The sequence below is a fragment of the Hordeum vulgare genome, chromosome 2H (genome assembly GCF_904849725.1).
Source record: "Hordeum vulgare subsp. vulgare chromosome 2H, MorexV3_pseudomolecules_assembly, whole genome shotgun sequence".
NCBI classification, from domain to species: Eukaryota; Viridiplantae; Streptophyta; class Magnoliopsida; order Poales; family Poaceae; genus Hordeum; species Hordeum vulgare.
In genome coordinates this window covers 12,017,898-12,041,919 of record NC_058519.1, presented here as the reverse complement: position 1 = coordinate 12,041,919, position 24,022 = coordinate 12,017,898, and the positions used below count along the sequence as shown (strand labels likewise).

Below are 24,022 nucleotides of genomic sequence, written 5' to 3'. Positions count from 1 at the left end.
GAAATCTTAAACCGTTTTCACTGTTGGGTTTCTCGCATCGAGATCTTCAAACTAGATCACATGTTCATAGGTTTTGACGAACTTTTTTTTCAATATAAAATCAGACAGAAAAACTGTGTCTCTCGCGATAGAAAAAAAATAAAAAAGGAGTTTTTCCGTGTTTCCGAGAGACACGGCCATACTTCTTATGAAGGCAAAATCGTGCCTCTCGCGGAAGCAAAACCGTGCCTCCCATGAAAAAATATCCATTTCCCGGAGGCACAGCCGTGCCTCTCGCGAAAGCAAAACCGTGCCTCTCGGGGAAACAAAACCGTGCATCTCACAAAAAACAAATAGAAAACACAATTTTTTTCCGTTTCTGAGAGGCACTCGTAAAAGCAAAACCATGTCTCTCGCAAAAAAGCTGAAACACATTTTTTCCGTTTCCGAGAAGCAAAACCATGTGTGATGCGAAAGTGGAACCGTGCCTCTCGCGAAAGCGAAACTATGCCTCTCGTGAAAATAAGGAAAATGCATTTTTTGACGCAAATTTTATTTTTTGGAATTTTTTTTGTCGAAAAGCTAAGAAAGACAGGTGAAAAACCAACACACACAAAAAAGGAAAAAAATCAATTAAAAAGATGAAAAGACGTGCAGAAAAAATAAAATAAAAATCGAAGAAACGCTCAGAACCTGACATGTGGCGATGGCTGAGAACGCGACAAATGGCAGCGAAATGGCAGGGCATGCGAGTGATCGTTGGGGCTCCCGATGAAGTGCTCCCTAACTAGTTTACTCTCCTTTATTGTGATATGTGATCTGCGGTCTCTGAATGGCTGCAATAGTAGCATACTCTGTTAACACAGATTTTGAGTCTTGCTTAGGTACAACCTTAAACGTAACAAGGGTATTATGAAACTTCCATCAATCATACGTATATACGCAGTGCTGACCACTCTCATTGGGATTCAAAGTACAGACGTCCAAGTCAGCGATGAGCGCACCTTACCAGTCGGGCTAACAAGCCTTAGTGAAGATAATGGAACATGCACCTTTAGAAGAACTAAATAGTCCCTCCATTCCTAAATATAAGTAGTTTTAGAGATTTTATTAGAAGACTACATACGGATGTATATAGACATATTTTAGACCGTAGATTCACTCATTTTTCCCACAAAAAAAGTCGATACACGGTCATATGTCACAACTTGCATCCGGTGTCAGAAGTCACTCAAATTAGGCATGGATTCTTAACATGGGCATTCTCACCTTTTTGCAAAAATTTGGGTCAGTCCTAAGATTTCAAAACAAGAAATGCCATATTAATAGAGAGTGTACGGGTAGACCAGAAGGGTCCATTACAAAAATATTAGATCATATTTTATGTAAAATTAACTAAATGGTTGCGTCTTAAAAGCTATCCATCCACCTCTCATTAAATAGGCAAATTATTACCGAATCAGGAGGAGACAGATCAAATTTCAACTATAACTCCTTCATAATATGCTCATTATTATTTTAAAAACTATATCCAGGTGCATAAGTAGTCATTTCATCAGAGATCATGAGAGGAGAATCCTATTCGGCATGTGGGTAGCTGGTTATCGACTGCGCGCGTACCCCCTTACATGCCGGTCTTTCTATCGGCCAACCCATTTTCGGGATTTGCCCCAACCTGAATTTTCTGAACCAGATTTTTATGTTTATTTTTTCTTTATTTTTTCCTCTGTTTTTTGTTTTTCCCTCTCTTTTACATTACTTTATCTGTTTTCTTTTTCTTTTACTCCGTTCTTTTATATTTTCTTTCTTTATTTTCATTCTTATTTTTTCAATTTGCGAAAATGTTATAAATTCATGGATATTTTGAAATCATGAACAGTTAGATCTACTTTTTACAAATTCCTTAACGTTCTCTTAAATCATCAATACTTTTTGAAGTCATGAACTTTTTAAAATTCATGAACATTTTTAAAATTCATGAACTATATTTCGAAATTGAGAACATTAGTTTTACAAATTTATTAAAATACTCTTAAATCCTGAACATTTTTCAAATTCATGAACATTTTTCAATTGTGAATATTGTTTGAAAATATTTTTTAAATTCATGAACAGTTATGGATTTTTTTTAACTTGTGAACATTTTGAAACTTCATGACATTTTTTGTAAATCTTGACCATTTTTTAAATTGACATACATTTTGGATGTCGTGAACAATTATTAAATTGGTGATCTTTTTTCAGAAATTCATTAAAATTCTTAAACTGTGAACATTTTTTGAATTCTCAGTTTTTTTGAAATGATGAACTTCTTTGAATTCATGAACATATGTTTTCAAAATTTGCAATCTTTTTTTTTAATTTAGAACTTTTTGATGTCCTGGATTATTTAAAATCCCGGCCCAGACGTGGGATAAATGTGGCACAAGTCAACCATTTGGTCTAGCCCCACACGTTTCTGAAAAAGGGCTTTGGCCAAAATGGACTGTGAGACTACAATACTAATTCTTCTTATAAGGTAACACATTACTTAGAATTGTGAAGTGGTTACGACTTGCAAGCCCCTAGTTGAGGGCGTGGGTTTGATCCCCCTCTGAGCAGATTTATTTTATAGTTTGCTAGTTCACTTGCGCCGGGCCTTGCATGTGGGACCCGCTTGTCAGGATACGTGCACAGCGCCCTTTTTTTGTGGGGTACGTACCCCAGTGGCCTGGGTGGGTGAAAAGTTTTAAAAATATGACCATCATACACTTTGTTATGAACGTGTGTGATTTGATCTCGGACATCGATGTGCTTAGGATATCCCTAAAAAAAGCAATATGTTTATGGTGGTTGTACCGAAGTAGAAGTGACAAATTTCGGCCCAACTGTTTTATACCTGGCCAATGTACACAACGATAACCTGAAATGATTAACAGACTTCAGACCAACTTGAGTGTCTCTTGGATCAGAGAGGTCGAGTTACATGGTTCCATAATACATTGTAAACTGGCATTCAGAAACCGAGGTAAATACACTGGTTCGCATAGCTAGGCCTAGTGAGGTTGCTCAAATCTCTCCCTAATAATAAATTAAATAGGGTTTCTGATGGCATTTTTACGAAAAAGTCCCTCAGTTTTCAGTTAATCAACCTGCACTCCTTTCTTAAGTGGAAAAAAAACGTTTCGTCCCGGCCGCCCCTCCCCCTCCTCCTCCTCTCGGCCGCCCATCCTCCTCCTCCTCCCTCCCTCCCCCCTCCTCCTCCTCCCTCCCTCCCCTCCTCCTCCTCCTCCTCCTCCCGGCCGCCCCTCCTCCTCCCTCCCTCCCCCCTCCTCCTCCTCCCGGCCGCCCCTCCTCCTCCTCCCGGCCGCCCCTCCTCCTCCTCCCTCCCTCCCTCCCCCCCTCCTCCTCATCCCGGTCGCCCACCTCCTCCTCCCGGCCGCCCCTCCCCCTCCTCCTTCTCCCGGCCGCCCTCCTCCTCCTCCTCCTCCCTCCCTTCCCTCCCCCTCCTCCTCCCGGCCGCCCCTCCTCCCCCCTCCCCCCCCTCCTCCTCCTCCCGACCGTCCCTCCTCCTCCTCCTCCCCTCGCTGATGCGGTGATGGGTGTGGTGGTGGATGGAGGAGCAGAGCGTCAGACGAACATTCCATGTCGAGGGAGGCGAGGTCGAGGTGCATGACGGTGTAGCTGGTGTCCGCCATGCCCGCCGCCTTGGCCGCCTTGGAGGCCTTGAGGAAGTCGCGGCACGCCATGACGACGTGCCACTTGCCCGTCTCGGCCAACGCCTTGGCCGCCGCCAGGCCCAGCCCGGAGGACGCGCCCGTGATCACCACCACGCCCTGCCGCAGCGTCTTCTTGCCGCTTGGCGATGATGCGGTCGAGCCCGGGCTCGTCGTCACCGGGGACGACGCCGTGGCCACCTGCGTCCTCACCGCCAGCGACGCCTTCTTCGCCTTGCTGCTCACGCCTAGGAACGCCGCCGTGTCCTTCACCGCCACAGCGCCCATGCTGCTGCCCTGCATCCATTACAAAAACATGAATGTCACCACAGATGCAGCAACAATGTACATCGATGTTGAAGATGATCTTGCTTGTGTTAATTACCTTCTTGGGGACGGAGAGGGGAGGAGCTGGAGAGCCATGGATGACGGTGAGCTTGGAATGTCGCTAGCTAGCACTGCATTGCAGGAGTTGTACTGTGCTGCTGTACTTAATTAATCATAGATTTGTAAAATTAATGACAGATTGGTGCAATTTTACTAAATTCGAATTGTTTTATTTTGGATTATAAATTTTGAACTTTTATAAATTAAGAGCGTGGAAAATTAATTTTTTCCGGAAATTTATTTTTCCCGTTGCAACGCACGGGCCCTTTTGCTAGTAAGGTTAAAGGCTTCATATTTGAGGTAACATGGCTTCAGATTCCAGATTCAGTTCCGGCCCAGGGAAAAATTAATCTGATCAAGTCCCTTCAAAACTGCACATTCAACAAATTTTGGCACACCGAATAACAAAATTCGAATTAAGTGGAGTTGCCTTACCAAAATTGACAAACTGAACTTTGCGATTTAACCAAGTTAGGCAGAAGGCGATGGTCGGACGGTGCAGTCTGTCCCGCGTCTCAGCAGAGGTGTTGGTGGCGGCCAACGGAAGCGCCACGGCTCAGGACATCAAGAGCAGGGGACATGCAGAGAAGCAACACAACCAGAGATGTATATAATGACTGACAGCGAACAAATTGTTTGTACCGTGTATACAGGAAGTTAAGAGTAGAAAAAACGAACAGATGTGCAGTTTGCTGGTTCATCTGCTAAGCTGGCGGCGTGTGAAAACATATCTTCTCCATTTCTCCAGCCAGAGCCAGAGATTCGACTAGTCAACTTATTTGGTGCCCTGATCCCAAGATTAAGGGCACATCATATCCTACTGCACCATAGTGTTTAGTTGGAATTCTATGGCAAACCTGTGTCTCTGTTGTATAATTTTTTACGGGTCTTGAAGAATATGTTTATTTTGCCCCGGTTGATCATGTGCCGAAGGCTTTCTTTTTCTTCAGGAAAAGCAATTATTTCCGTGTTCCGGACCAAAATAAGTAAACACACTGAGCTATCTCTGGAAACGAAGTGGAGTTCTTTCAGTTTGGTGCATTGAGACAAGCAAAATGCGGGTTGATTCATTCCAGAAAGTAACACTCTTCCCCTTGTGTTTTAGTGGAAAAGTCGGTCAACAATGTACATTGTCCCTCTTGATGTGTTGGACGTGTAGTTGTGTACCAATCAAATGGCCTCACTTTTCTCCGGTAGGACCCACCATATTGACCGAAAACCAAACGTGTAATAGACTCTGGTACTATTTGTTCTTAATTTCTTTGGCACTTGCCTTGATTATTCATATTTCATAACCCACCCGGCCATCCCTGAGAGAAAGGCGCCTCCACCATGCTGCCTCGCTACCTATTACTCTGCCTCATCTTCCTCATCCCAGCCTCCGCCTCCTACACCAACGACGGCTTCACCTACGATGGTTTCTCTAGTGGCATGCTCCGGTTTGATGGTGTAGCTTCAATCTCAAGCAGAGCTCTCATGCTAACCGATGGTGTTGCCCAGAGTGTAGGACGCGCTTTCTTCGGAGGCCGGTTTGACTCTATTTCCTCATTCTCAACAACCTTCGTGTTCGTCATCAGTCCTCCTTACTCTGATTTAGGCGGGCATGGGCTTGCCTTTACGGTTTCTGCCACGACGGACTCTTTATTGGGCGCCTCCCCGTCTCAGTACATGGGCATCTTCAACCCTGAAAACAACGGCAATGTGACAAATCAACTCTTTGCCGTCGAGCTTGATACCATCCAAAATCCCGAATTCAGGGATATTAATAGTAACCATGTTGGAATCGATGTAAACACCTTGGTGTCTATCAATTCCCATCCTGCTGGATACTATACCCCAGATGGCAATTTCACTGATTTGCTACTTATTAGTGGAAAACCGATGCAAGTATGGGTGGATTATGATGACAGTTCACACCAAGTGAATGTCAGTTTAGCACCTTACCTAGAGCAGAAGCCTCAGCGCCCACTGCTATCCAATACTATCAATCTTACATCGGTTTTGCCAAGATCAGTATATGTTGGCTTTGCCTCTGCAACCAGCACCGTAAGATCCATACACCGCATTATCGGCTGGAGTTTCAATCCAAATGGGGAGGCTAAACCACTTAACTACTCAGTGTTGTCTGAAATTATACAAGATGTTCGACGCGATGCTCAAAGTCGCTCCCATGTCCCTAAGGGTGTTCTTATACCAGTTATTATTGTGTCGGTGTTCATCACAACTGTTGTTATTGTCGCTATTTATGTTTATATGAAGAAAGCAAGGCAAAGTGGTGATTGGGAAATTGATTGTGGGTCAGCATCCTTCACATATAAAGATCTTGCTGCTGCAACTAACAGTTTCAGTGACAAGATGCTTCTTGGGAAAGGAGGATTTGGGAAAGTGTACAAAGGGCTGCTGCAAACCTCGAAGCAAAATGTTGCCATCAAGCGGGTTTCACCAGAGTCAAAGCAGGGGATGAAGGAATTCATAGCTGAGATAACCATCCTAGGCCATCTCCACCATCGCAACCTTGTGCAATTGCTCGGTTATTGTCGCAACAAGAGCGAGCTCCTTCTGGTTTACGATTACATGCCAAATGGTAGTCTGGACAGAGTTTTGCATGGTCGAGATAAGCAGACTGTAGGCTGGGTTCACAGATTCAACATTATAAAAGGCATTGCAGCTGGTCTTTGCTACCTCCACGAGGATTGGGAGAAGGTAGTCATCCATCGAGACATCAAAGCAAGCAACGTGCTCCTCGACAATGAAATGAACGGTAGATTGGGTGATTTTGGTCTGGCAAGATTACACAACCATGGTACAGATGCCCACACCACACATTTGGCTGGCACCTGGGGGTACATTGCTCCGGAGCTGTCTAGGCTAGGAAGGGCAACCAAGGCAACTGACGTCTTTGCATTCGGTGTCTTCATGTTGGAGGTTGTTTGTGGGAGGCGTCCAATACAAGTGAATGATTCTGATGGTGAGCCAGTGCTGCTGACAGACTGGGTGGTTGATGCATGGGAGAGTGGTTCAATCCTCAATACGGTAGACCCGAAATTAGAAGATTATCTCAGTGAGGAAGCAGAGTTAGTACTAAAGCTTGGCTTGCTCTGCTCACACTCAGCACAAAGTGCTAGGCCATGCATGCGCCTAGTTATGCAATACCTTTCAAAGGATGTGCTACTCCCTGATTACCAGCCAAGTTTTTTGAGCCTTACTAGCAGGGATGAAGAATTTGGGCAGCATATCCTGTCATGCCCATCTGTGGCGGCGACCATGACAGGACTTTCTGGAGGAAGATGATGCATATTTAGTTCTATGGTTTTTGCAATAACCTATGTTTACAGATATACTCTGTTGTCGAACTTTCATCTGAAGGATTAGTTACACCTGAAAACCAAGTATAGCGTTTTATAAACTAAGGGTACAGATAAAGGTTTCTTTTCTGGATGCCTCTCATTTGATATTATTTTGTGGATGAGGCTATGTGTTAAACTTTTTTTATTATACTTTTGTGGATGCAGTTATGTGTTAAACTTTTTTTATTATACTTTTGTGGATGCAGTTACGTGTTAAACTTTTGCTCCCTGGTGTAGTCCCCTAAACTATTTTCTTTAATTTTCAGTGCAAGATCAATAGATATGATGCCCTTTTGGTTACTGTTTGTTGAATGCATAAAGCAATGTTCCCTCTGCGTCGTCTATTTGATGGATGCTGCTACATGGTTTTAGTTCCCATCTGGGATAAACTAGTATGGTTTAGCTGATGAAACCACTACGATGGGTGTACCCCCGGTCAGATAAGGGTATAAATTACCCTCCCTATCACACTAGTCATGTTATTTGTACTAGTTTCTCTAGCTTTACGTATTAAGCAATTGTAAACAACAAATCGCCATTCAGATAGAAAGTTATACAAACTTGTGCATGACTGTACCAATTGTACTGCAGGGCCGAGTTAGTTTTCCCTTTCTGCACTGTAGGCTGGTCAATCATATTTTGTAAGGATTCTTAAATCCTCATTCCAAGACCTATTTAAGACTGTTTCTTAATTTGAGGTCCAGCTATCTGTGATCAGTGGCTTACTTGCATTCTAGTTAGTGGCACTGCATAAAGCATTAATTTAGGGCTGGCCCACTAGCCATGGATTGTTTAGCCTCTAAGTGAGAGAATATAGCAATCTACGCATCATCGGCTCGACCCACGACCCTACAAGCCTGTGGGCAGGGGAGGGGCCGCAGGGGAGTGAGGGGGATGAGGGGCCGCCGGGGTAGGGGGCGGTGGAGGGAGAAGGCCGGTGGGGGAGGATCTGGGAGGGGAGGCGAGGTGGAGAGGAGGGGGGCGACGGGGTGGGATCTGGCGTGGGATGGGAAGGGGGCGAGATGGGGGCGACGGGAGGGGTGGGGCCCCTGTCGGTGGGGGGGGGTGGGGTGGTCACGGGAGAGTGGGGGGGTGGCGGCGCACAGGGAGGGGGAGGGAGTAGCGAGGGGAGGAGGCGGCGGCTCCGAGGGGGATTAGGGTTGCGGGATGGAGGTGGGGGCCGGCTGGGCCTTGAGCCCAGTTGGGCCAGGGGGGGTGGGTTGCTTTCCCTTTTTTTTGATTTGTTTTTATTTTGTTTTACCTTTTCCCTTTTCTTTTTATTAATCCTTTCTTTCAGTTTTCTTTTCTTTCTTTTATCATTATTATTTCTTTAATACTTTCCCCTTTTTTTTTACATATATATTCTTTTAATATTTGCAATGAACTCATAACGTACTCTACTTTTGTTTTTCAAATTTGAAATCCGGACAAACTCGAATCAACGCGGGTCTGAGATGGAAATCCGATGACGTGGCATCATTAGCGGTTGATCACTGTAGCTTAATTACAATTACTACTGTAGCAAAAGTCGAGGATGTCACAGCCCCGAAGTAATTCATGATACCTCGGAAGAAGGGATGGGGAGGCAAGGAGAAACCTCTGGCCACATGGCTGAGCAGCAGAACGCGCTCCCCCTCCTTCGGCGCCGGCTCCGTCTCGCCTTCCGGCAGCCTCCAGGACTTGTTGACGACCATGCCATGCTCCACCAGCTCCAGCACGTCGTTCTCCGTCACCGAGGAGGGGAGGAAATCCCCCTGGATCCAACCCGCCGGCAGCGCCCGCTGCCGCCGCTGAGTAGGGGCCGCCCCCTTCTTCTTCTTCTTCTGCGACTCGATCTTGCTGGTCTGGCCGTTTGTCATGGCGAGGGCGACGGATCCGCAGAGGAGGCGGGGAAGGAGGTGGCTTGAGTTGTGCAGAGAGCTGCGGGAGGAGCGAGATTAATGAGAGGAGGATGAGCAGCGCAACAGGAAATCCCGCCGGGGAGGCTTAAATAGGCTTCTGACTGGGCCACTAAAAGGTGGACCCAAGATCTTATCCCCCCAACCGGCCACTGCAAGATTAGTGGAGAAGATAATGGTGCGGTAATCGAGGAGGAAAAACCTACTCGATGGCGATGTCGTCATCCCCGCTGAGCGCGCGACAACCGAAATTTGAGGATCCCGGAAAATCCGGCGTTGTCAGTTGGACCAGTCACGTCGAAAGATTCCGCGGAAGCACTCGGTCCCTGACGGTTCGTTTCACTGGTATATTCACTCGGATCACTGGTTGAAAGGATAAAATGGATCGAGGCAAACAACGCTAAAGTCACCTCCATACCAGTCGGTTCCATACTCCAGACATCACTTCATCGTTCCAAACCCGATCCATTCGGGGACTAATGATGGGGTTATAGTCCGAGGGTAGGGTCATAGGCCTGCCCTATAGGTCCTATCCAAGGACTACCCTTCATAGAAGACAAGGCCCTTAGACAGTTCCGACTGAACTAAGGACGTCCCCATCATCCAGTCGACGACGATCCACTCGGAGCATATTTAACGTACCGACTGGAATCCACTCTATACATCGTAACCTCCCAGGAGGGCAACGGTCATACGTTTTCATTCACCATTATTAGCATTTAAGGCTTACGTTACCTGTAACGTAGTCATTTATTCGCCACTATTCCACCCTTGTTCACCGGGCCATTATGAAGGGCAACGCACTCTATATAAGCCGCCCTTCCCCACTGGTGCAAAGGTTGGCACTTGCTGTAATCCTATAATCCACTCGACACAAAGCTCCCAAGAGCACTGAGACGTAGGGCTTTTACCTCCACCGTAGAGGGGCCTGAACTCATACATCCTCGCTGTAGCTAAGACTCTGCCCATCCTTTCGTACCCCATACATCTACTGTCAGACTTATACGCACGACAACAGTTGTGACTCTCGCAAAGGCAAAAGCATGCCTATCATGGAAGCAAAACCATGTCATTCACGAAAAAACCCGCATTTGTTTCGATTCCAAAAGGCACGGGCGCGCCTTTCACTGAAGCATAACCGTGCCTCTCGTAAAAAAATAAAAAAAACACATTTTTTCCAAGAGGCATGGCTTTGCCGTTCGTGTAAACAAAATCGTGCCTCTCATAAAAAGAATAAAAACGCGTCTTTTTGTCCCCGAGAGACACAGCCGTGCCTCTCGTAAAATCAAAAAACAGTGACTGAAAACAAGTTTTTGTCCTTTTTCAAGAGGCACTGCCTAGCGTCTCGCAGGAAAAAAAACAAGTATGAAAAAACTAAGAAACGTGACTCGCGTAATTTTTATTATTTTTTCGAAAAGCTAAGAAAGACGTGTGAAAACCCGAAACGGCAGAAAAACCAAAAAAATAATCTAAAAAGCCAAAAATGCATGTGGAACACAAAAGGAAAAATCCAAAAAAACGCTCAAAACGCGACACGTGATGGCGGCTGAGAATTGTTTTTTAAGAAACCAGCAAGAGCTCTGCTTTTGCATTAAGAAAAAGAGAGTTGACCAGTTATGGCGGCTGAGAATTGCGGCCGTGCTTCTTGAAAACGAAAAAAAAAACGCGTTTTCGGTCAAATGGCAGTTCGTAGGAGCAATCATTGGAGGAGCAATCGTTGGGAGGCTTCCGAAGAAGTGTCCCTAACTAGTTGGTCCTGAGAATTGTTCTTGGGCTTAGTTAGCCGTTGGATCCACTCATTGTAGTACTGTCTAACCCAGGTCCCATATTACGTTTAAAAAGAAAAAATGAAGATCGTGCAAAACGTGTGCCTTCTAAAATAATCGCCATTTTATGGAACAAACACAAAAAAATCACCCTACATAGGTCTTTACCAAAAAAAATGCTGGAAGCTGCATATTTTGACCCGCGACTGTCATATCTAATATATTTGTCGCGTGACTTGACGGGAGGGAAACTTCAGCCCCCTTCTTTGCCCGGCCTCCTCCGCCACCTCCTTGAATCACCCAACCGTTGATGCCCATAATTTGGAAATCTTGAACTATTTTTAAATCATTTTGTTACATGCTTCTCGTTATTATTTTTGTTTTAGACAGGGAACTTGTATGTTTGATTTTCATCAGCCTTTGTTATTTTTGTTATTTTCCCGCGACAAAGCGTAGGGTGTCATCTAGTTGGAGAAAAGGACGATCCGTACACACACCGGCATCCATCTCTGACAACTCGTTACTCGTGGGCTATACATATAAAGTTGGGCGCAATTCTGTTTCAAAGTCCATCTCGATCTACTGAAACCGAACAGGGGTTGAGTATTGTTTTTTTCAATCGGTCCAAGCAAAAGATAAAAAAAATATAGTCCTTCCTCTATTTTAAAATAAGTGTCTTTAACCTTTTTTTTTTGTTGGGCAGTGTCTTTAACTTTTGTACTAACTTACAAAAGTTGGCCGGCTGGTCCCAAAGGAAACCCAGGTCTGATTTGGTTTTGTTTGGTTTACGGTTTTGCACATCTATGGACAGCACGTACACTTGCGCGCCTGAGGTTCTCGGCCGGCCCTAGTAGCATGCAAATACAAGTAGGGCTAGCAAATGATAATGTGCGCCCAGAGCATCTGCGTCTCCTAAGCTTGACTTGTGGTCGATCGTCCATCTGATTTGACCCATCCAGTTGGCGCCGCGGCCGCTCGAAAGTGTGCAGGCACACAAGAAATGACCTGCAAAAGGCACCTTCCGAATACATTTCCTTGCCTATTACGTACGTACTGCACGGCTCTCACTCTATATATATAAGACTTGCCCATCATCAGCATTCTTCACATCAACCAACAATCACTGTAACTAACCACAAGAAGAAGAAGAAGAAGAAGAAGAAAAAGCGATGGCGTTCCGACGCCGTTCATGCGTACTAGCAGCTCTTGTCGCCCTCTGCTTCCTCGCCGCCACGGCAGCCGCCGGCGACCACGGCCTGACGGTCTTCTGGGGCCGGAACAAGGACGAGGGCTCCCTGAGGGAGGCCTGCGACACCGGCATCTACAGCACCGTCATCATCTCCTTCTACAGCGTCTTCGGCCACGGCAAGTACTGGGGCGACCTCTCCGGCCACCCGCTCTACGCCATCGGGGCCGACATCAAGCACTGCCGGGCCAAGGGCATCGTCGTCCTCCTCTCCATCGGCGGCGGCGGCACCCAGTACTCCCTGCCGTCCTCACAGTCCGCGGCCGACGTCGCCGACAACCTCTGGAACGCGCACCTCGGCGGCGGCCGCCCCGGCGTGTTCCGCCCGTTCGGCGACGCCGTGGTCGACGGCATCGACTTCTTCATCGACCAGGGCGCGCCGGACCACTACGACGAGCTCGCCAGGCGCCTGTCCGGGTACAACCGGCACTACCGCGGCGCGCCCGGGGTGCGGCTGACGGCGACGCCGCGGTGCGTGTGCCCGGACTGGCGCGTCCAGAGGGCTCTGGACACCGGGCTGTTCGAGCGGATCCACCTCAGGTTCTTCGGCGAAGACCGGTGCTCCTACAACCGCGTGCACAAAGACGGGGTGATGGCGCAGTGGAGCAAGTGGACGGCGAGGTACCCCCGGAGCAAGGTGTACATTGGGCTGCCGGCGGCGAACCTGCCGGGGAGGAACGACAAGGTCGGCCTCATGTCGATGAACTACGACCTCATGCCCAGCCTGAAGCAGGCGGCGAACTACGGCGGGGTCATGCTCTGGGACAGGTTCTACGACAAGCAGACCGGATACGGGCGCGACCTCTACAACGCCGGCATCTTCTAGAGTAATCAAGATGCATGCATGCATGCATTATAGTGTGTGTGTGGACAATAATAAATTTAACAGTGATGTAACGTGTGGTATTATGTTGTACTTCAATAATAAATCAGAGATCCATATAAGGACCTCTGGATGTTTCAACATCTCGTATTTGATGCACTGCTTGTACGTACGTGTTGCACTAGTGCAAGAGATATACCTCAACATATTTGTTCTTTTTTTTTTGCAAATAATGTATTTGTTCTCGTATGAGTAACAACAGGCTTTGTCCATGTTCTTAGGATGGGGATTTATCTAAGATATTACTGTCTCTGTAACTAAAGATAAGACGTTTTTTGACACTATGAAAATGTAAAAAATGTCTATGACTTACGGAGGTCGATGTATCAACATGTGTAACTCATGCACTCCAACTATTTTATCACATGCCTTCGCTGCTGAAATTCTGTGTGCGTCAAATACACTCGGCTATGGCTTGGTGCTCATTACGGAAAAATCACTCAGGAAAGAATGGACATTCGGTGAACAAGTATTTTTCTTTCTTTCTCTTTTATTTTATTTCTTTTTCTTTCCTACATTTGCCTCCCTTCTCTTTCTCATCATTTCCTTTGCGCCAATATTCTTCGTCTAATCTCCCGTAACTTTGCCCCCTCCCTTTCATTTCCTATCTATTCCAGCCCTTTATTTCTCCTCTGTTTCCCGCCATTTTTCATCCTAGAAAACATAACAATTATTCAAAAAGCACACTAAGGCTGCCAGTAATGAAGTATCATCGCTAGTATAACGCATACAAACTAGACAATTTTAATTAGGAAGCATAGAATCAAATAAAGGAAAAAAGGGATTTGATATCATATTATAATATCATATTATAATTTATATTATGCTACTATGTATCTTACATGATAATAAATAAAATAATCTAAGATACCAATATATATGGGACCGCCTGGAGCTCAGCTAGCTGAGAATTAATATGGTCTCAGTTACCTGACGTCATATGATGTCACTGTATATTTGATCCCAGCCCACAATTGGTTTTAGTTGTCCCAGGCCACCGTTGCCTGTCTATTAGGCCTTTTAGTGTGTTGGGCCTCATTGCCACAAGGAGGAAAACCCCAGCTGTCAGCCGACAGTCTCAGCCCACAAAAGGAGGAAAACCCAGCTCACGTGCCCCAAGGAAAATATCTCATGCTCACGTGCCCCACGACTGTCTCAGCCGATTCTCTTCTTCCTCCAGACAACGACCACACAACCCCAGAGATCTGGATCTATGTCCTAACACAGGAGGGCAACAATCATAAAAATGGCTGGAGATTCAGGGGTTCTGGAGGAGCTCACCAGGGTAATTGCTCTCCACACATCTGTTCCTAGCTTTTTCTTCCTTCCCCACAATTGGTCAACTTTTAGGGATAAAAGAAAACCTGCTTGTAAATCATGTAACTGTCCAAGTAACAGGTTTTTGCACCTAGAAATTGTTCCCTTCTGGGAAAACATGGCAGATGTTACTTACGAAAATAAATAAATAAAATTGAAAAAAAAAATGTCTGACCAATTTGTACTTCCTCTTGACACTACAGCTATTATTGAGGAATTTGGACACTATCTATTTGGCAACCAGGTTAATTTTTGTTTTGGATTAAAAAAAAAGAGGAACTGCATATTTTTTTCTGGAATAGTTCAATGCACTTGCCTGAATGAAAAAACAGCACCAACTAAGCTTTTTACTCACCTCAGACAAGCACAGGACATTTGAAAACACAAGATCTCATAGGTGTGCATCATGATGCTGCTCTTGCTTCTAACTACGACATAAGCATGAACTCTATGCAACAGGTAATAATAAATTCAGAGAAAGTGGTAATAAATTCAGAGATGCGCTGCTCTGCGTTTCCTACGCTTGACTTGTGGTCGATCGGGAAGAAAATTCTATGGGACAGGGCCTCATAGTGCCTGGCCTGAGGCCCCTCTTTAGATTTTGACACGTCATTGTTTGCACACATCTAAAAGCTGCTTAAAATCCCCTAATCAGCTGATATGTATTTGTAGTATGGATACGACACAATATCAATCTAATCAATACCTTTCGTCCAACAAACGTAACCAGAAGGTAGCAATCTTCTCGTGCAGTCTCCGCTGCACCCGACGTGGAGGCGCCGTCGTCACAACATGTCCCCGGCGCCAAACCTAGGCACTGCTACCATGTCTCCCATGGAGACCTCTCGTTCCGCCGGTGATGACGACGTGCTCGTCGTCCCTCACGGAAGCAGCGGCGGCGTCCACATGGAAGCAGCGGCAGCAGACCTGTCCCCATGGCTACCTGTCCATGCGCTCGCGACGACGATCTTCATGGAAGTGGCGACGTCCACATGGAAGCAGCGGTAGCAGACCTTCATGGAAGCAGCGGCAGCAGACCAGTCCCCATGGCTACCCGTCCATGCGCTGGCGACGACGATCTTCATGAAAGTGGCGGCGTCAATGTTGAATCCATACCTGTTCCTAGAGTTGGAATGGCATTTAAGTCTGAGGAGGAGGCATACGATTTTTTTACAATAATTATGCTTGTAAAGTTGGGTTCAGCATTCAAAGGAGCCACACGAAGTTGAGACGAGATGGAATCGTTTATCAGAAACATTTGGTTTGCAGCAAACAAGGTGAGTGAGAAACTCATTCATCACATCACACCAAGAAAGAAAATGCAACCACAAGGTGTGATTGCAATGCCCGTGTTCAGCTGAGTATTTCTCCTGATGGCGTTTGGAATGTGCAAAAGGTTCTTCTTGAGCACAACCATGATTTTGCAAGTCCAGATAAGAGGCACATGTTGAGGTTGCAACGTCGTATTGCAGCGTCCGATAAACTTGTGATTGGCGAGATGCGTGAAGCCGGAATAAAGCCAACTGAAGTGTACACTTTTTTCAAGCAGTGGTATAAAGGGCCACATAATGTACCTTTCTTGCGGATGGATTCCAATAACCATATTAGTCGTGAGCGCAGGAAGTATCTGGAAGTTAATGATGCGCAAACATTGCTGGAATTCTTGAAGAACAAGCAGTTAAATGATCCTTCGTTTTTTTATGCTATAGAATTATACGAAGAGGATTGCGGGATAGCTAATTTCTTTTGGGCAGATGGTCAAGGTATCATGGACTACGCTTGCTTTGGTGATGTTTTGTCCTTTGACACAACATTTCAGACAAACAAGTTTGAAATGCCTTTTGCACCACTACTTGGAACAAATCATCATAAGCAGACCATTCTTTTTGGAGCTACCCTGTTATGTGATGAAACCAAAGATTCATTCATCTGGCTCTTCAACACATTCTTAACCGCCATGTCTGGCAAGGCACCTGCAATCATTTTCACCGATCAGTGTGCTGCCATGGCGAAAGCAATCAACATTGTTCTCCCAAATACAAAGCACCGCCTCTGTTTGTGGCACATTTATCAAAATGCTGCTAAGCATCTTAGCCATGTAATTTCAGACCATCCTCAATTCCTTGTTGATTTTAAGAGATGTGCCTATGAGGAAAGGTCAGTAGCATACTTTTAAATAAAGTGGCAAGAATTGTTGAGTGCTTACAACCTTCAGGATAACACATGGTTACAACAACTCTATGATCTGCGTGAGAGTGGGGTACTGTTTACCGTCGTGATTCCTTTTACGCCAACATGACTTCAACTCAAAGGAGCGAAGGTATGAATAACGTGTTTAAGAAAAGATTTCGGAAGAGAGACTGCCTTTCAGAACTCCTAGTAGAATATGATAAGTGTGCCGCTAGTCTTCGGGAAAATGAACTGGACGAGGACTTTAAATCACGTCAGTCTAAACCAGTTACTTGCATCAGAAACTTACCTATGTTGAAGACTGCTGCTGAATCATATACAAGAAGCCTTTATGTTCATTTTGAAGAGCAGTTTAAGCAACAATTTTCTGCCAAGTGCCAGTTAGTTTCCACTATGGGGACAGTTAGAACTTACATGGTGTCACCTAGGAAAGATGAGGATGAGGCAGTAGTTGTATTCAGTTCTGAGAATGTCACCATTTCATGTTCTTGCAGAAGGTTTGAATCCATAGGTAAGAAATAACATTTTGTTATTTTACTAGTTTACAATAAAGTTGTCATCAAATATGTACCAACGTATGAATTATGGGATAGGTATTTTGTGCAGGCATGCTCTGCGAGTGTTGAATATCAACGGGGTTTTCACTTTGCCATCTCCATATATACTACACCGATGGACAAAATATGCAAAGAGAGGATTGTCGACGAAGACCGTCGAAAGTGAGAAGGAAACTTTGCAGACCCGTGCGGCACGCATAGCTCGGAAAGCAACACCTACTGCAATGAAGTGTTCAGTTTTAGAAGAACTACTTGCAAAATTGGAGGAAGCTATAGATAAATTAGATCTCGAGGCAGATGATTTGTTAAGCGAAAAAAGGCATGCTAAACATGACAATATTCCTCAAAATACTAATGAGCACGCTTGCAATAATATTCCTCAAAATACTCAAGATATATTCACAGGGAACATATCATTTAGAGTCCCTGAAGTGATAAAAGGTCCAAAGGGAAAAAGGATAAAAGATCCACTTGAAAAGGCGAAACCAAAGAATTTAAAACCCACCCAAAAAAAGGTATTACAACCACATTTTTCTTACTTTTCACCTCTGATTATTGAATAGGTAGTAATGTATTGCATATTTGTATGTATGAATAGGAGGAGGTAGAAAGAAAGTTACAAGAAAAGATCCGGTTGAAGAAGGTCATGAAAAATCGAGTGTAAGATAAATTAAGCAATGTTCTTTTATGTCTTCCAAAAGTAACTTTGTTGTAAGCAGTTTCCTACTTACTTAGGCACAGGGATTTGTAAACGAAGTAACTACATATGATTTTGCTGCAGAAGTTCCTCAACAAAATACTGTAAGATAAATTGCTTCTTCTTCTTGAACATACTTCGGGCAATTTAATTGTACCGCAACAGTTCTAAAGAGTTGATGTCTTATTATGCAGCAGGGATATTCAGAGGCAGGCATAAGTTCTAATGCTGCAATACCAATCGTCGCAAATAATATGTTTAACGGGGATCCTTCAAACATGTTTATTCCTTTCATCCCTGGAGGATATACACAACTTTTGCTTCAAGCTGATCAAGCTTCAGTGTTGTCTCACACTCCAAGAAGATTAGGTTTTTGATGAAGTGAATGTGAACCCTTCCTTACGCATCAAAGTAGCATAGCATCAACAGTATCTTTTATTTGCTCTTGTCGACAGTGACCAATATATTGAGTTTCTTTCAAAACTGAAATAATATATGTAGTGCCGCATTGTCATGACTGGCATTATTTTTCCCAGTTTAATTATAAGAATGTTCGCATTGGAGTACCATTTATTTTGCCCAAGTCTTAATCGCGCTTAAATTGACAGTCCATCACCAACACAAGGTCTGAAACTACAACAACATGTACTGACAACTAACTCTCTCAATGTACCCAAATTTTTACATGGATCAACAAATATAAGAAAGTTGTCGTTGGAATTTCCTTTTCTTTTTTTGCCAATGTAAACAATCCGTCTTAATGTGGTAAAATATCTGAATGTTTACACCCTACAACACATAAATGATGTGATCATGGAACTCTGAATGTTTTTGTTTGAAGATCTCTGAATTTTGACATCTCTGAATGTCACAATGACCACATCTCTGAACATCTCCGTACGTTACAATGACCATGAGCTTCCCAACGTCGCCAATGGCTGGCTTTCTGACGGCGTCGGCGCCGGCGTTGTCGTCTTGGGTGGCAAACGTGGTGGTGGGAAACCCATCGTTGTGCATGTTGCTGCTGCTTCCGCTAGAGACGCTAAGCACGTCGTCAACAACAGCGCTGGGAGAGGTCGCGACGGCGCCGCCACTTTCATGAAGATCGTCGTCGCCAGCGCATGGACGGGTAGCCATGGGGACAGGTCTGCTGCCGCAGCTTCCATGAAGGTCTGCTGCCGCTGCTTCCATATGGACGCCGCCGCTGCTTCCGTTATTGTGGCCTATTTATTTATTAAAGGATTTATATTATAGAATATTATATCATCTCATTTAGCTCGAAACTAACACAGGTATCGATACAAGAGCCATTTCTACAGCTCAATCTTGATCTTCTCTTAGATTTAGCTTGGTCATATTCTAGTATGAGTTGAAGTGAGTCAGACTAGGTTGGATTGCTCGAACTCGGCTCGTTTGCATCCACGGACACAAAATATACAGCGTTAGGAAAACAAAATAGCTAAGAAATAATAGATGCATGACTCATCCCACCAAAGTACACTTGGCAAGATCCTAGTGCCACGTGCATGCTACCGGGACACGCATCTTCCTCGCACAAAGCTATCACGTCACCATCAACACTTGGCGCACATGAAAGAAGGGTCCAGCACCACCTTGCATTCTACATTTTCCTGATGCTCATGTATAAGAGTGTCCATCGGCTGCCTGCCCTCTCAGGAAAAACACAACGGCAAAGAAGAAAAGCATATGCAAATCTTGGCGTTCACTCGCATCTGATCCATGGAGTCGCCGCTCTCTACGGGCGTCCTTCCTCAAACGCTGCCGGTAAGATCACGGGTGTGTCTTCCAGCTCCGGCAATTTACTATCCAGTACACTTCTTTAATCTAGTTGTCGCGTGCGCGAGGCCAGGAGATGGAGGAACTAGCCATGACACCGAGTGGCTTGGAGGTTAAATTTGTTTCCTTTCTTGGATTGAGAAGACTATGGTGTTTTACTTCTTTTAATATGGATTCTGGAGTCAAAAGGGGTAGCACCACAAGTTGGTGGGTTAAACAGGCATGGTTCGAGCTTCACTAGCTCCTATTTAATTTGAGCATGGCTCCTCCTATGCTCAACTCATTTTCTTAGAAGTTATGTACAATGGTTTGGCTAATTCAGTGCAAGCTTGTCTTCTTTAGATAGAATTCACTTATATAGTTACATGTGTATGTTTATTCTTTTAGAATTCTCTCTGCAACTACATAGACCGCCAGAACATACAAACTGCCACCGGAGACAAGTGGTTGGAGTATTTATTTACACATTTTGAATGGCTGCAGGTCTCACATATGGTTTATGTTCCTCGCCAGATGATTACTCGAAGAAGTTACATCACCATGCAAAAACACAAACACTTGTTCGACATCACTTTCGTGGGTGTTCGGTACTTATGAGGATACATTGACACCGCGGTTCGACCAAACGCCTTCAACGCGTGGTTCTGACAACGACCACATAAAAGGCATATACTTATACCCTAATAGAGTATAATTGAGGAATTATTATGAATGAAACTGAAAGAAAGTATCTAGGACAAATGGAAAGGAGGGATAGCGAGTATTTTACGCTGCTTGCTGACAGTATTTTTCGTGGAAGGAAAGATAGATCGGCCATATTGATTATTTTGGACTCTTTCTTCTTATCTTGATCGGTTACAACTCGAACCTATCAGATGGATGGTTATCTCAGCTTTTACCCAAGTAACGTGTGACTACGATGAATGATGTCGTCCTTATTTTTTTTGAACGGAGAGGAAAGAGAGGAGTCAGATCTCAGGACGTTAGGTGGAGGCTCGTGGAATAAGGGACACAGTTCGCCACTTAATCTAATGGCTAGAGATACATCAAAGGCTAATCTGATGGACAATATTTACTAATCTCTAGGATTAACGTGGAGGTTCAATTAGTAAATATAAGATGGTCATATTCAGATGCTTCTGCACCAGCGTAACTAATAGTATGTGTAAGTGTTAGTTTACCTCTAACTAATCCTGTGGCATCCTTTTGCTCTGTTATTAAACTCGTTCAGTATTGTCAATTTTCGTCAGTAATAAACTGCAAGAGGTACTGCAGTCGATGTGAGTGGTTTGTTCAATTGATTAACCACCGAATGCTTCTGTAAAAAGTGGCCAACACTTCTGAAAGATAAGATTATAGAGTAGTAACATTTTGTGATAAAACTAAGACAAGAAAGTACACTATGCAAGAGATATATGCACAAGTTCCTGAATTCTTACAGAGCCAACTTCTTTGTTTGTTTGTTCTATTTGTTGTGGTAAAAAAATTGTGCTTGTTCACTTTCTTGTGGTATGATTGTCCAATATTTCAGTTGTTTGTTCACTTTGTACACTTAACTAGTATGTTCAAGATGATGTGGTAAATTTTGTTGTGCTTGTTCACTTGGTTGCTTCTTCAAAATTACGTGTATGAAATATGGTGCTGAAATATAATCAAATTTGTATAGTTTGTTTGGTAGTTTTTGTCCTGTTCTTGCGTTAGTATTACTGATATAGGGTTCTGATATTGTCCAATATAGTTTCAAGTGTTTATGCATCTGGTGCTGAAATAGTCCAATAGTATTACTGATATATGGTGCTGAAATTGCTGTAGCATTACTGATATATGGCGCTGCAGGTCTCGTCCGAGGAGAGCAAGGGCACGGTCATCTGTTGCTGTCCAAGGAAAGCTGGAAGGTACGCATTTCCTCCCTGTCTCCTCTTTCTTCCTCCCTTTTCCCCTCGTTCCTTGTGTACTGTGCATCTGGCTGTGCTTTGGATTTTGCTATGAACACATATGTTTAAATATCTGACGCTCCGTTAGTCGTTCAGATCTAGTTTATATTGTCTCTACTATGTCTTTGTGTAGCTCTAGTGTTATCGCATAAATTCTTTAGGTTGCTATATCTCATAGTAATTGTGTATACTTATCTGCAATTAGATTGTCCACATTCACATTATGAAGCACTCAGTTGGCTAGTGATGTATGCCAGGCATTATCCATGTTTCCATGCACTTGTTTAATTTATAAACGTGTGCACTTGGTGATTCATTTCATTCTGAACCATGAACTCGTTATTTTTGTGATGAATCGGCATCTCACGGGAAATCTAAATGTTAAGGTCGTCAAGTTCATGGTCCTAGCTAGTGTATTCAGATTAGGAGTCATGGTCATATTCTGTGGTCATATTCAGATGCTTCTGCACCAGCGTAACTAATAGTATGTGTAAATGTTAGTTTCTATCTATCCTAATTTCTATCTCTGAATATGGATTTGTTCTAATTTGTATCTTGTTTTTTTTATCTTGTTCTATTTATAGTTAGGTTGTTTCTTTTTTGAAGTCACGTTGGTGTGTACTAGTGACAGTATCTTAGACACAAAAAATTCACTGGGAGTGCATAATTTGACAAGTCTAGGATACGCTTTGAAGCAGATCGTTCGATTTGCTCTTGATTGTTATTTTTTTATACATTTAAAAATTAATTGGCTGCTGGTTTCAGCATATTCTACTGATGATAGTTGACTTGCAAGTTGACACAACTTATCGTTTTCTCTATTGTAGGACAGCAGGTTCATTGCACACTTCCTAATATTTAAAAGATGTCTTCTACTTCTCGTATTGAATCATGTGGTGAGGTAAGACTCGTGCTCATTAAACGACACATCTTTAAAAATGTTAATTAGATGATTCAATGATCTACAAAAATGTTAATTAGATGGTTCAATCAAATTGGCTAACTCAATGTTGAGTTTAGCATCTCTTTTGTCGTTGTGGTGGTTTAGTGTAGGGAAAACTTGGTTCTCCCAGTTTTAATGAACTAAAAATGATGAAAATTTGAAAGCAAATTGTTACCTCCCAATATTTGCATTTGTAGAAACTAAAATTCTTCTCCTGGCTCATGATTATGCATTTAACTGTCCTCCCCAGATGAAGAGTCAGAAGTTGGGCGCACAAGGAGAAAGAGATGAGCGCTTGTGTATTGACTTTGGCTTTAAGGCCCAAGATGTTATGGAAGCAGCGGCTTGTCTTGATGAAGCAGACCGACGTGAAGTTGAGCAACTTGGGTACTCAGCTTTCCTAAACCTAAAGTTGGGACCAATCAGCCAGCGCAAGGAAACCTATCTGTGTATGAAGCTAGTTGATCTGGAAGAGGATAGGATCAAGGTGCAGCTACAAAATGATGTAATTGTATACATCAGACCAGATGAGATCCATCATCTCTTGATGCTGCCCCAAGGTCCTAAGGCCCCCCTCAAGTACAATTTGCAACAACATGAGGACTTTGCACCAGGCTTGTCAGAAGCCTGCCATAATTCGATAGCAACTCTCAGCTCATCAACAACAAGCTGGCACAACTGCATGTCCTTCAACTTAACAAGATCGAAATCTACAACCATAGTGGCCTCCTTTTTAATGCGAGGATGATACCCTGGGCAGATGAACCTGTTGTACAAGATCAAGCCGAAGACCTTCAATGCTAGATCATCCTTCTTTTCATCCAGAACAAGTTTCTCAAGAATGTCATGAAGATCGTCTGATTCAAGATCTTTGTCCCTGTCAATACCAAGCTCATCCTTTAAGTCCCTCAAGGGGATAACATACTCTTTCAAAGGCCTCGGAGGAGAATCATTACCACAAGGGAGGGCAAATAACTTGTGTATGACTTTAGCAGTGATCTCTAATTTTTTATTACCACCAGGTCAAGGATCATGGTGATCGGATCAATGTTGTACATCAGAAAGCAACCAAGAGTGCGGCTGATGTTGGACTTGATCTTGAAATTTTTCAGATGGCCAAGATCAGCTTTGTCAAGAACTTGGAGGTGGCGTTCCTTCAACAAATCTATACAGGCAGCTATCTCCTTCAGGGAACACCTAACAGTCGTGTTGAAGCCTCGTTTAGGCTTGGGTTTACCATCGCCGCTGGAAGACGCTGCCACCTCTCTTCCTCTTCTCATTTGGAGCAGGCTTCGGAGCAGACTCCGGAGCAGGCCTCTCGACAAACTTATACTGACAAAATTTATAAAACCAAGATAGGAAATTAGATATGAAAACAGAAAAGTG

At 44.0% G+C, this 24,022-nt stretch overlaps 3 protein-coding genes across 3 annotated transcripts; all 3 read left to right on the top strand.

Moving 5' to 3' along the window:
* The first annotated feature begins 4,445 nt into the window (after positions 1-4,445).
* On the top strand, positions 4,446-7,513 carry LOC123424426 (L-type lectin-domain containing receptor kinase SIT2-like). Its single transcript, XM_045108041.1, has one exon. It carries the CDS (start codon positions 5,394-5,396, stop codon positions 7,350-7,352), a length of 1,959 nt encoding a protein of 652 aa, XP_044963976.1. The 5' UTR covers positions 4,446-5,393; the 3' UTR covers positions 7,353-7,513.
* Positions 7,514-12,241: 4,728 nt separating this feature from the next.
* LOC123424928 (xylanase inhibitor protein 1-like) lies at positions 12,242-13,144 on the top strand. The gene has a single exon (XM_045108613.1). The coding sequence runs from the start codon at positions 12,242-12,244 to the stop codon at positions 13,142-13,144; it is 903 nt and encodes a 300-aa protein (XP_044964548.1).
* A 6,485-nt stretch (positions 13,145-19,629) lies between these two features.
* LOC123424425 lies at positions 19,630-23,601 on the top strand. Its single transcript, XM_045108040.1, has 4 exons — positions 19,630-19,747; positions 21,596-21,654; positions 22,521-22,594; positions 22,887-23,601. The coding sequence occupies exons 3-4, from the start codon at positions 22,559-22,561 to the stop codon at positions 23,382-23,384; spliced, it is 534 nt and encodes a 177-aa protein (XP_044963975.1). The 5' UTR covers positions 19,630-19,747; positions 21,596-21,654; positions 22,521-22,558; the 3' UTR covers positions 23,385-23,601.
* Positions 23,602-24,022: the final 421 nt, after the last annotated feature.